Source organism: Giraffa tippelskirchi, chromosome 4 (assembly GCF_054371585.1).
Source record: "Giraffa tippelskirchi isolate mGirTip1 chromosome 4, T2T-mGirTip1v1.2.pri, whole genome shotgun sequence".
Classification (NCBI taxonomy): Eukaryota; Metazoa; Chordata; class Mammalia; order Artiodactyla; family Giraffidae; genus Giraffa; species Giraffa tippelskirchi.
The window spans coordinates 177660175-177673850 of record NC_137278.1 but is presented as its reverse complement, the minus strand read 5'-3'; the positions used below and the strand labels follow the sequence as shown (position 1 = coordinate 177673850).

At 39.6% G+C, this 13676-nt stretch overlaps 1 protein-coding gene across 50 annotated transcripts in view; it reads left to right on the top strand.

Annotated features, from left to right (window-relative positions):
• Positions 1–13676, top strand: part of PPFIBP1 (PPFIB scaffold protein 1) — a 197336-nt gene that overhangs the window by 162094 nt on the left and 21566 nt on the right. For all 50 annotated transcript variants that reach the window (XM_081591863.1, XM_081591847.1, XM_081591853.1 and 47 more), the window contains 4 exons: positions 2847–2931; positions 6175–6329; positions 12458–12573; positions 13147–13194. In XM_081591863.1, coding sequence (XP_081447989.1) covers positions 2847–2931; positions 6175–6329; positions 12458–12573; positions 13147–13194 — 404 coding nt within the window. The remainder of the gene's footprint in view (positions 1–2846; positions 2932–6174; positions 6330–12457; positions 12574–13146; positions 13195–13676) is intronic.

Here is a 13676-nt window from a genome sequence, read left to right as displayed (position 1 = left end):
CACTGCTGGCCTCTTTCACATCTGGGATTGTCTCTGCACTCCTGCGTGGTGAGATGCCAGGAAACAGGCACAGGCACTGGCACCATGTAATCAAGATGGCACTAGACTTTGTTTGAGATGCACTGGCCTAATGCCAACATCTCCAGGAGGGCTTCTTTCCAGCTCTTGCTTCTCCTCACTGCATTCTCCTCAGAGCAGGGACGCAGGGCCTTAATAAAGTAACGTGTCTCTTAATGGCTTCCCTGACCAACCACATACCCAGCAGGCAGGTTCAGATCCTGTCACCAGAACTGTGCCTCACCTCATGTCCCGTAGTGAGTAGAACAAGGAGACATTTTCCCACAAAAAGAGTAACTTCAAGGAAATAAAAACCAAGCCATTGCTAAAGAACTTAGTCTTGATCTTTTTCTCTCATCATAAGCTTCCTTCTCTTTCTTGCCTAACTCTGTCTATTGCCTTTCATTGTTTTTGTTCTTTATTCGATGGAAATAAATTCATTCTACCCACCCACCCATACATAGGTTTATTTGTGCTAGTCCTCCCCACATCAAATAAAAAAGTCATTAGCAAGCTGTCCACATAGATTGAATTTGAAAAAAAAACAACAAAACACTAAAATTCGTTTTGTTTTCATTTCTCTCCCTCAAAAAGCAACAATAACAAGCAAAACTCCCAATGTTGAATGAGGGAGGGCTTATTAGATGCTCAGACTTCTCTAAGAGCACCAAAAGTGACCTAACTTCTTGGTGGTTCCAAGAAGCCTTCAAAGAGGATGTATTTGGGCAAATCCTGAGTGAGAGCAAGAGCCATTCATCAGGAAAATGAAATGTTCTGGGCAAAAGATCCATGAGCAGAAACACAAGTCAAAACCAAGTCTTGAAACAGCCACTGTATACTGGGAAAGTACTGGAGCCGTGAGATACAGGTGGAGGACATGGGTGTATGAGGGGGTGCTATAGTGAAGCTGATGATTTAATGATTTGGGGTCTCAGCTTTAGACCTGGAAGAGTGACATATTTAAATTGCCATGTTAAAAAGCCAATTCTGGTGGCAGAATAGAAGCAAGAATAAAAGAGAATGAAGACAATTAAGAGGCTGTTAAAATAGGTGAGAAATGAAGATGTGTAAACAAGGCAGTGGCAGTGAAGTGATAGGAGGAGGGGGTGTTAGAGAAATTCACTGGTTAACAAGATTTTTAAATCTTTGGATTTGGGAAAAACTTTCTGGTTTGGGCAGTGGGTTGAATGAGGTTACCCATAAAAGAGTTAAGGGAATCCAAGCAGAGACTCAAGTACTAGGGGCAAATGATGAGCTTCATTTTAGATGTATTCAATTTGTGATGTGTTTGTGGGACATTAAAAGGAGATTTCTCATAGAAAGTTGGAAAATGAATCTCCATTTTAGGATTAATGTAGGGTTATAAGTTGGTGGGCAGTGAACCCTGTCAATTTTAGGAGAAATATAGAGTTGAAATATGTAGATTGGTGGGGACAAAACTATAGTTGAGGTATCAGTTTGCTTTTGCTCCATAATAAACCACATTTGTTAATTCTCATAGTTCTGTAGATTGGCTAGATTGTTCTTCTAGTCTGGGCTGACTTTGCTGATCCTCTGCCATTTGCTGGTGGCTGGAATGGGGCTGGATAGTTTAAGATGGTATAATTCACATGTCTGGTGATTGACAGACTGGTCTAGGTTGATCCCAGCTGGGTTGTGTCTTCTCCAAATGATCTCCCTACCTCCATTAGGCTAACCTACACTTCTTCACGTAGTGGCCTCAGAGTTCCTAGGGCAGCAAGAGAGGGCATGCCCCAGTTTGCAACTACTTTTCAAGCCTTTGCTTTGAACCACATTTGTTATATATCATTAACCAAGAAGGTCATATGGTCATGCCCCAAATCCATGTTGGAGGGAGCTAGGGAGCCCATGTTTATAATCTACCACACTAAGGGCCTGGGAGAAGAGAAGAGGGTGAAGGATAAAACCTTGAGGCTCTAACATTTCATATTCTGGGTTGGGACGATAGCATGGGGTGGAGTGGGGGGTAATGGAAGTAGAATATTCATCTGCTCAAGGATTAACAAATCAAGACAGAAAAAGACTGGAGAGAAAAGTGAAAGAAGGAAAGTGGGGGTCAATCAAGTGCCACCTGGAGATCAAATTCGGAAAAGTATGAAAAGTGTCCATTGTTTTTAGTAAAGAGAAGGTTGTATGCGTGGGCTCAGTATGTCTAACATTTTGCAACCCTGTGGACTGTAGCCTGCCAGGCTCCTCTGTCCATGAGATTTCCCGGGGAAGAATACTAGAGTGGGTTGCCATTTCCTACTCCAGGGAATCTTCCCGACTCAGGGACCAAACCTGTGTCTCCTGCGGCTTCTGCGCTGGCAGGAGGATTCTTTACCACTGTGCCATCTCGGAAGAGAAAGGTCCCTGATGACTAACGGAAGCAACTTTGATGGCGTGTTGTGAGAAGGGAAAAACCAGATGGAGATTGATGGTGGCTGATGAAGATAGCAAGTGTAGATCTTTCTTTCCAGCTCTGACTTATGTTAGAGAGGAGAGTAATTAAAGTTGATTTTTTTCTTGGCTTTTTTTTGTATCTTATTACCTTGTTTTGTTTTTGTTTTTTAAAGATGGCAGCTGAAGGATAGGATCTCTAAATTTAGAGGTACTTTTTCTATATCTCTGATGTATGTAGGAAAAATATTCTAGACATTAGCAGTTTTACTAAAGTTTAGAACTATTCTTTGAATGATGTAAATAATTCACGTCTGCTCATTCTTTGTGTCACAATTACTTTTATTGTTTTAAAATCATAATATTAAAAATTATTATTTTATTAATAGGATCGGAAAATAGAAGATCTTCGACAGTGCCTGAACAGGTACAAGAAAATGCAAGAAACAGTGGTTTTGGCTCCAGATAAAACAGGTATGTAACTCTAAGAGCTTTTCTACTTGAGTTGATTTTATGTGGCTGTAAACTTTTTACATTTGGCCTGAGTTGCTATTATTTCAAATTAGGTGGCTCATCCATTCATTCAGCAATGTTATTAGGCATCTGTTCTCTGCCAGAAAAAGTGTAGGCTGCTGAGTGCAGTGTTGTTTGGTTGTTCAGACAGAGCCCTCCCCAGGTATAGGGGACATTCCAGAGAGAGAAAGAGAATCACAACATGTGCGAGAGCCTTGGTGGAAAAGGACCTCAGTGTGTGTACATAGAGCTGATTCACTTCATTGTACAGCAAACTAACATAACATTGTAAAGCAATTCTGCTCCAATTAAAAAAAAAAGGAGACGCATGTGCCTTAAAGGTAGTGGGCAGAGGGGAGAGTGAGACAGATGAGATAATAGAAGAGACACAGCCAAATCAGGCAAGGTGAGGAGTTCAGCTCTCATTCCAGCCCAGAGGATCCACTGAAGGGTCTTAACAAGTCAGTGACATGACAAATGGAGCATCGTGGACTAGGGACCACTGGGACTATTCCAGCAGTGTTGGAAGGAAGGGAGACCAATCAAGAGAACCCTGCAGTATTACAGTGGGAAGATTTGATGGTGCTGATTGGAAATCTATTTTGATTTTACCCTTGACTTAATAGTATGATGAGTTAGATTAGCAACGTGAAGAAGAAGAAAGCATCAGGAAAGATGAACATTTCTAGCTAAAGCAACTAGCAGAGGATGGCTCCACTTACCAAGAGGGGGAAACCTAGAGGAGGAACATTGCAGGGGCTGAGGGGGATTATGTTCAGCTTTGAATACATTTTTTAAAAAGTCTGTAAAACATCTAAGTAAAAGTAGTCTGTATTTTATTGTATTTATTATTATTTTATCTGCTGATGGGCCAATTGGCCATCCTCAAATATGGCAAAGCTTTGGGGGTCATTCAAAATGAGCAAAAATGTTAAGAGCTTTGAAGTTCCTTTGTTCATTAGCACTGTGTAGGTGGGGCTATTTACTTTAAAAGTAAGTGGTGAAAATAAGTCTTTGGGAAGGTACTTGTGGAGTACTTGGGATTTTGAAATTTTAATTTTGATGGGTTCACAAAGAAAGAAAATCCTTTGGATCAGGATCTTTGAACAAAATGGATCTTCATCTTTTTGTCCATGAGGCCTGGCATGTATTAAGACTTTATAGTTATCTGAATGAACAAATGAACCTCTAATTATCGTGACAGTTCTCATCACTCAGCATTTTCTATGCCTTCACAACAGTCTCTTTTAAGGAATATTACAGATTCTCTAATTAATTTTTACATAAAATTATTATGTTAATATTTTACATAGTATTTTTGCATAGTCATAGTATTTGTAACATTGTTTGATTTTATAAAATCTCAATACTATAATTTTAACATTTCAAAATGAAAGAAGAGCAGGTTAATTTCTGCAATTAGACTATATTGTAAACCATTTAGAAAATAGAGAAAAGGGGCTCAGGGCTGGGGCATTGGGATGACCCAGAGAGATGGGATGGGGAGGGAGGTGGGAGGGGGGTTCAGGATGAGGAACACATGTAAACCCATGGCTGATTCATGTCAATGTATGGCAAAAACTACTACAATATTGTAAAGTAATTAGCCCCCAACTAAAATAAATAAATTTATTTTTTTTAAAAAAAGGAAAAATAAAGAAAGAAAGAAAGAAAACAGAGAAAAGGGGTAAAAATCACTCATAGTTGCACTGGCATGATCACTACTGGCATTTTCATGTAATTCTTTCTGCCTTTTTAATCTATGCATATAGTAGTCTAGTTAAAAGAGAGAGTTTTTAACCCTGTCCAGAAGGATTTTTATAAACCATCAGAAATTATTTCCTGTTCTAATGAAGAGTTTCATCAACAGTGCTTTCTCGGTAGGATTTATATTCATTTAGAAAATCCTCAGGCAATTCTAAGAATACCTCAATTCTAATAAAATTAGAGTAAAAATCTAATAAAACCTTAATTAAAAGGCTATGTCTAGTTAGTATCTTTAAACAAGTAAATGATTTGCCATTCTGTGTTATTTAAAGGACTTCCCTGGTGGCTCAGAGGTTAAAGCGTCTGCCTCCAATGCGGGAGACCTGGGTTCGATCCCTGGGTCGGGAAGATCCCCTGGAGAAGGAAATGGCAAACCACTCCAGTATTCTTGCCTGGAGAATCCCATGGACGGAGGAGCCTGGTAGGCTACAGTCCACGGGGTCGCAAAGAGTCGGACACGACTGAGCGAGTTATTTAAAGACTAGTTGGAAGAACCATTCTGTTTTTAAAAAAGAATGTCTGGCACTGTTGTTCAGCACTTAATCCTTTTCATTTCTAGACACATTAAAAAAAAATTCTCAGTTGCCACTCTGCTAGTTATGTGATTGCTTTTTTCCATTAGGTCATTATTCTTTCTGCTTTAAAATGAAATGAATGGCATAAAGAACCCTCTTAAGAGGGACCAAGAGTCATCATCTTTTCTCTTTTCTCTTTTTGCTTTGCACATTTTTTTTCAAGAGCATAGTAGTTGATGGAAATAGAGTTAAGTAGACTCTGTTGCTGTTTAGAAGCACTTGTGTTGTACTTCTGAAATTCCTCCACAGGTTATTTCTGAAGTGAAATATTTAAAGCCCCAAATGCTGACACAAAATTATAGAAGGGTTGTCAGACTAAGTTAGCTTTAATGCTAATGCTGTGAGTCCATGCTGCTGCTGCTGCTGCTAAGTTGCTTTAGTCGTGTCCGACTCTGTGCGACCCCATAGACGGCAGCTCACTAGGCTCTGCCGTCTCTGGGATTCTCCAGGCAAGAACACTGGAGAGGGTTGCCATTTCCTTCTCCAGTGCATGAAAGTGAAAAGTGAAAGGGAAGTCGCTAACTCGTGTCCGACTCCTAGCAACCCCATGGACTGCAGCCCATCAGGCTCCTCCGTCCATGGGATTCATAGTTACGTCTGTTAAGCCACTATTGAGTAATTGATTACCTCTATTAATACCAGTGCTGGATACTCACGTGGCCCAAGAGCTCCTGGGCCTTAGGTGCTCCCAGTTTAAGATGCTGTTCCTAGGGCCCATGTTGTTGTTCTTAGGGATGCCAGAAGTTGACTGTTTGATTTTTAAGGATCAGAAAACTTTCTGTGTTCAAGATCATTGGGATCCTTATTTTCCTCCAAAAGTGAAAAGCTGTTGGTGTCCACTCTGTGCTTTTTTGTTTCCTAGGCCACGATGGCGACTTTGAAGACCTGCTTCCTTCCAGCTCCTTCTCCACTCTGCTGGACGTGCAGGGCTTTAGTGATCTGGAGAAACACCTGTCGCCGACGCCAGTAAGAGGATCTCCCAGTCATGACCCATTTAACACAAGTGTTCCAGAAGAGGTATTTACAGACTTATTGTTTCTCCATGTTAAAGAGACTCTCATTGGAAGTTAAAGTGCTGTTGACAACATCAAAGACATGGGTTCTTTTCTCAGTTGGATCACTGACTTGCTTTGTCTTGGCAGTCATTATGACCTCTGGGTCTTTATTTGAAACATATTTTTTTCCGCTCTCTTTAATAAATAAAGGTTTGGGCCATTTGCAGCAACATGGATGGACCTAGAGAGTGTCATACTCAGTGAAGTAAGTCAGACAGAGAAGGAGAAATAGCACATGACATCCCTTATATGTGGAATCCAAAAAGAAATCATACAAATGATCTTACTTACAAAACAGAAACAGACTCACAGACTTGGAGAACAAGCTTATGGTTGCCAGGGGAAAAGATCAGGGAAAGGATAATTAGGGAGTTTGGGATGGACATGTACATGCTGCTATACTTAAAATGGATAACCAACAAGGACCTACAGTATAGCACATGGAACTCTGCTCAGTGTTATGTGGCAGCCTGGATGGGAGGGGAGTTTGGGGGAGAATGGATACATGTATATGTATGGTTGAGACCCTTTGCTGTTCACCGGAAACTGTCAGCATTGTTTAATTGGGTATACCCCAATACAAAACAAAAAGTTTAAAAAGGAAAAAAATAAATAAAGACTTGGGCAATGTCAAAATCACTTATATAATTCAGGAAAGACATATGAATCCTTTGGAGATAGATGTGGTCTTCAATATGAGATTATAATCTACTTAACTAAAAAATAAGTAGGCAACGAATAAAGTGGGGGCAAAGTGAGATTATATAAGTTTTAGTCACTTGTGATGGTAACATGGAAAGGTGATGGACTTCGGTTAACAAGCTGGGTATTGTGGAGCCATGTATTGCATGGAGGTACCCAAACTGGAAGTCAGCAAATGAATTGATCTACAAGCAGAGTTATGGCAAAACAATAAGAAGCAAACTGCCTTGACAGATTACACATTGGTTGCTTGATCACTTGGTAAATATGGTATCATCTGCATGCAGGATCTGCTTCATGGGATCTGTAGTATTGGAAAATGCTTTAAAGCAGCAAACACCTTCCTACAGCCCTGTAAATTATCTTCACAAGGTGGAATGAAGAGAATGACCACCTATTTTGTAGGTGGAGATGCTGGCTGTATAGTAGACCAGATCAACGGGTCTTTTGAACTAGGGTGTCTACCATGATTATTTTTGTAATCTGATCAGTTAATAAATAGTGACTACTTTCAAATTAAAAAAAACAAGATAGAACAAAATTTCCCCTTCAATTTGTTAAACTTGAAAGAAGCAGCTAGAGGGAAATGAACAGTCTTAAACTCAATTTATATTACTTTCACTTCAAAGTGGCACCAAAATCTATTATTGTTATCTGTTGCACACCACCCCCAAAACTTTGTGGCTTGAACCACAACATTGGTTTTGCTGATGAATCTGCAGTTTGGGCAGGGCTTGGCAGGAACATCTTGTCTTTGCTCCCCTGGACATCAGCTGGAATGGTGAGAAACCTAGGGGCTTGAGTCATCTGAAGGCTACTCTATTCACGTGTCTGGTGGTTGAGGCAGACTGTTGACTAGGACCTCAGCTGAGACTCAGACTGGAACAACTACAGGTGACTGCTTAGCTTCCTCTCAGCGTGGTGGTGGGTCTTAAGGATGAGCGTCCCAAGGAGAGGACTGGGCAGATTTTACCACCTTTTGTGATGTATCTCAGAAGTCACGTAGAATCTCTTCTCCTGTAGTCACCGGCCCATCCAGATTCAAGGAGTGGGAACATAGACTCTACCTCTTGATGAACGAGTGCCAATATCATAAGAATACATGGGATGGGATATATTGGGGCAACCATATTTGGCTGTCGGGCTCCAACAATTTCTATCCCTCTCCCAGGGAAAATAACATTCATCCCCTCTTCAAAGACCCCTCAGCCTCATTCCAGTTTGGCCTCAGTATCCCCGGATCTTGTCATACAGATCAGATCAAGTTATAGATGAAGCTTTTCGGGTACATTTCCCTGGGCACAGCTTTGTGAATACCATTCCATTCTATTTAAGGAACCTGGAACTTAAAGGACAAGCTGTCTGTCCCCCACACACCCAGCATACAGTGGTGGGATAGACATAATGTAGCTGCTGTAGAAAAATAGAGAAATACATTGAAAAATGGAGAACTACAAGGCACACATGTATCACTAGTCCATAGCAATTCCATGGAGCCTAGTCCTCTAGGCTCTTGCCTTCCTTTTGAGCCATCCTTCTTTTTAATAAGAAGCCTGTATTTGCAGATGAGTAGTTTTCTGTTGAGTGTACATTTAGGTCACAAAGCCTTCATTTCTTCTCATTTTCTACTAGCTATATTCCTTTCAGTCTAAATTGACAGAATATTTTAAACATTCGGAATTTCTCATCAATCAGGGTATAACTCACTCCATTAGATAAAATCATATCCACAAATATCTTCACAAAAAACCCTTCATTACCTTAGGTTCCCTGTGAGGCCACTATGAGATATCCCCTTATCTTTAAAGTTTTTTGACCTGTTTGAAAGGTTCAAGGAGAGCACCACCTCAAATTTTCCTCTCTTAACAAAGCCACACCTGTGGCTTCATCTTAAGGCTGTTTTCCTGACAACACCCATGCTTGATCTTTGCCTTGAAACCATTTCTTAATTTTGATATGTAGTATTTCATCTAGGGAAACTATGAATGAGAAACAGTGATTTTTCAATTAAATTTTGGCTCCTTTATATTTAACAGATCCTTCTTTGGTCATCTCTCTTCTAACATTTTATTATAGGAAATTGTGAGAAGGAATCAAATGGCATCTTTACTTTTTATATATGTTACTCATAATTACATAATGAAGATATGAAATTTCAGTTGAATGAGAAGGAGTTCAGTGAGAAAACAACATTTCTCTTAGCTGAAATGAGTCATTAAAAAGGTATAAATGAGAAGGGGAATTGCATGAAAGTAGTCAAAAGGTACAAAGGCTATTAGTAAGTACTAGGAATGTGATGTACAACGTGATGATTACAGTTAACACTGTGTATTGTGTATTTGAAAGTTGATAAGAGAGTGTGTCCTAGAAGTCCTCATCATGAGGGAGAAACTTTTTGTTCACCTATCTATATGAGGTAATAAATGTTAACTTAATTAAACTTAACTATGGCAATCATATAACAGTGTATGTAAGTCAAGTCATTATCCTGTACACCTAAAACTTTCACAGTGGCAATATGTCAGTTGTTGTTGTTCAGCTGCCAAGTCGTGTCCCAGACTTTTCACTCCTGTGACTTGCAGCACGCCAGGCTTCCCTGTCCTTCACTATCTGCCAGAGTTTGCTCAAACTCACGTCCATTGAGTCGATGATGCCATCCAACTATCTCATCCTCTGCTGCCCCCATCTCCTCCCACCCTCAATCTTTCCCAGCATCAGGGTCTTTTCCAGTGAGTTGGCTCTTCCCATCAGGTGGGCAAAATATTGGAGCATCAGCTTCAGCATCAGTCCTTGCAGTGAATATTCAGGGTTGATTTCATTTAGGATTTACTGGTTTGATCTTCTTGCAGTCCAAGGGACTCTCAAGAGACTTCTCCAGCACCACAATTTGAAAACATCAATTCTTTGGTGCTCAGCCTTTTTTCTCCAGTACTCTCGCCTGAAGGATCCCATGGACGGAGGAGCCTGGTGGGCTGCAGTCCATGGGGTCGCTAAAAGTCGGACACGACTGAGCGACTTCACTTTCACTTTTCCCTTTCATGCACTGGAGAAGGAAATGGCAACCCACTCCAGTATTCTCGCCCGGAGAATCCCAGGGACGGCGGAGCCTGGTGGGCTGCCGTCTATGGGGTCACGCAGAGTCGGACACGACTGAAGCAGCTTAGCAGCAGCAGCAGCTTTTTTTCTGGTCCAACTCTCACATCTGCACATGACTACTGGAAAAACCATAGCTTTGACTATCTAGACCTTTGTTGGTGAAATGATATCTCTGCTTTTTAATACACTGTCTAGGTTTGTCATAGCTTTTTTTTCAATAAAACTGAAAGGAAAAAAACCTAAGGAATTAGTTAAGGAATAAGAATTATTTTAGAGGGAAAAATTCTCTAGTTGTTAAATATTTACACTAAAAGAAAAAATACTGTATGATAGCCATGGCGTGTGCTCCATTTGTTGAGAGCAGCTGCTCTTCCATATGGGACATACCTGGATAACCTCATATCTTTACAAAAAAAAAGTCTTCACTATGTGAATTGGAGTTTAATGACAGATACTAAGTTTGGAACAAGAATGATTTTAGGATGATTGAAGATGTTCAGCCACATTTTTAAAGAAAAGTCAGGAGGGCAATTTGAGGTTGGAGTGAAAGCTCTAAATTTTTTTTTAATTAGTTTATTTTCTATTTTTTAACTTTACAATATTGTATTTGTTTTGCCATACATTGGCATGAATCGAAAGCCCTAAATTTTGAAAGGAAATCTAGAAAATGAGTCAGTTTGCTAGTGTAGCTATTTTTCCCAAGGAAGTGAGTGCACATCAGAAAATGGGTATGGTGGTTAAATAAATTGCCCAGAACGAATCATAAAGATTCAAACTGAAATAAGTGATAGTGAAGTAATCTATTTTATAATAATATGACTTGTTAAGGGACAAAATTCAGCTCAGTAAATTTTAAAGATCTGTTGGCTTTATTCAGTGATTCATGAATCCAGCAGCGTCCCATCACCTATTATAGGCAGAGTGGAGCAGAAAAGGGAAGTCTTACTTGGCATGTGCTGATTGGTTAACACAGGTTATTCCCTTACTTGTGCTGAACAGGAAGTGTTGACTGGTTGACTTATTCCTTCCTTTTCTTGGAAAGCTGTGCATAGGAAATGTAGTTACATCCAGGCTTGCTAATATAGGGCTTAGCATGAGTGACTCCATTTTGTGCCCAATCTTTAACAGACTTCACATTTTATAACTTTTTCTAGTATCAAAGGATGGGACTGCCACTCAGGAACTGAAACAAATCTCACAAAGCTGTTTTTATTGCTTATTTAAGTGAGTTTGTTCGTTGGTCGAGGACATTGGGCTTTCAAGTGGCAGAAGTGAGCTGGCATAAGTCGCGTGTGGTTGTGAAGGTGAGGCTGTTGTTGACTGGTTGGCACTCAGAAGTGTGTTCCTGGTGTGGGTCCCTACCTGACTGACTTAATTCCAGAAGCCAAGAGCTGTCTTGGATTGGTTGACTTTCAAAAGTGAGTTCATTGAGGCAAGTTTTTTTCATTTTATACTGGAATTTTTTTTTTTTAAGTGCTTCATTTATTACTTCATGGTGTGGCTCACAATCTACCTGCTCTCTGATTGTCAGAAATTACTGAAAACCAGTGTTTAGAAAGCCTTTCACAAAATCCATCCTTAGGATATACAAAGCATTTGGCGGGGGGAAATGTATTATGCTTTTTTGTTGTTTTCGCTATAATATTGTTACTACTAAGCTTCGTGTTTTAAGTAGTGTAGCCACAAAATCTATTATAATTTGTTTTAATGACACTTTTCATCAGTTCTGTTAACTGAAGTTAGTTAACTTGTGCACATATAGAATAATTAACTACCATATTAGACTAATGATAGAAATTAAAGTGAAAATAGTGCTTTGTTTACAAAACTCTTTAGCCAAATTTCATCTACAATCATTGCAACCCTGTAAGGTAGGCATTGACATTGTCATTTTACAGGGGAGAAAATGAATGCACAGTTATGTGACTTGCCTAAGGTCAAGTTCGCTTAGTCAAGTGTGTCAGGGCCAAGATGTCAATCAGGGCTTAACGTGGTTAGGATTTACTACTAACTTTCTTAATGGTATTTATTATCTCTTCTTCTCAATATTCAGTGTCTTCTTCAAAAGCACATTCAAAAATTACCTTCTTCTGAATGTTTCCTCTGATTACCACATCTGGATGTTTATGTCCTAAAACCATTTTATCAATATAAAGATCGAGTTCTAACCACAGGTGTATGAAATTTTAGCAGTAGACCACTTAATTGTCTCATTTATCTCTTTGTTACTCTGTGGCTTATGTTCTGTTTGTTTGATGGATTGATTTGGGGTTTTTTATTATTACATTACAGTTCCACACCAGCATCTTGCAAGTTTCAATGCCTTCATTATTGCCAACATCTAAAGGCTTGGAAACTTCTGAAAAAGAAAAATTGTCTTCTAAGTCAGAGACTCCATTTGAGGAGAGGTATGTCATTTATGACCTAACACTGCAATATGAATACTCAGAAAAGTAGATCCACCAAAAGCAGGAGTGGGCTGCATCTATTTATAGACATAATCTTTTACCCAGAGAAGCAAGAAACAGCAAGACACAGGCCGGGGAGCCCCACAGCAGTTCTGTATTATTAAAACAAGAGGTGTGAAGCAGGAAGTAACTGGAGGTGAGGCTGGGGAAGTATGCTGATCAGGTTAGAGACGGAACTTGGCTTGTATATGCTAGGTCCCAGGTGGTCATCAAAGGGCTGCAAGGAGAATAGCAACAGTCATGTTCCTGAGGTTGTTTGGAAGATGTTGTCAAGGCGCCAAGGCAAGGATCCGATAGTCTCTCCCTAGGCAAATGGAACGTGGGGGAAACGTGTTCCTAATTAATTGCCTAATCTTCCAATTAGACTAAATAAAATTAAGTAGAATATCAAAAGAGAGAGAAATAACTGTTTTTGCACAGTTTTTTGTTATTGACAGTTTTGTTCCCTTGGAATATATGTAGTCTTTTTTTTTTTTCATGAAACTCATCAATTTTTTTTTTACAATATTTTAGTGATGGAATTGGTCCTGCTGCTGAAACTCAACTGTGTGATAGTCTTGCGTAAGTTCTGTTTTATCAAATGTGAAAAATATGATTGCTGCTTGGGATACAAAAAGTGTCTGTTACACTAACAATGACTAGTATTAGAAGCAGGTGACCCTGAGGCCTGCATGAGTGAATGCAGCTGTAATGACCGGAGTGGGTGCGGGTAGGGATTGTAAAGAAACAAATAAATACTTGCTCTTTTACCATTATTTCACGCCAGCTTTCTGCTGATCTTGAGCCTTCCTTCATCAGTTTTCATGTGAAGTTCAGTGCTTTAAATTTCATTTTTGTACTGACCTATATCTTGAATATGTCTGTCAGAAAAGCATCACAGCAGCTGGTAAGGCTGCCATGGTATTTTGTACCTTCAGCTTAATAAGCTGACCTAATGGCTACATTTATCCAAGTTAAAGTCTGGATGAAATTAGGAAAATCTATTTTCAGAGCTATACTCAAAGATGAGATTTTTTCTCCATTATCTTTTTCTTTATTTGGTA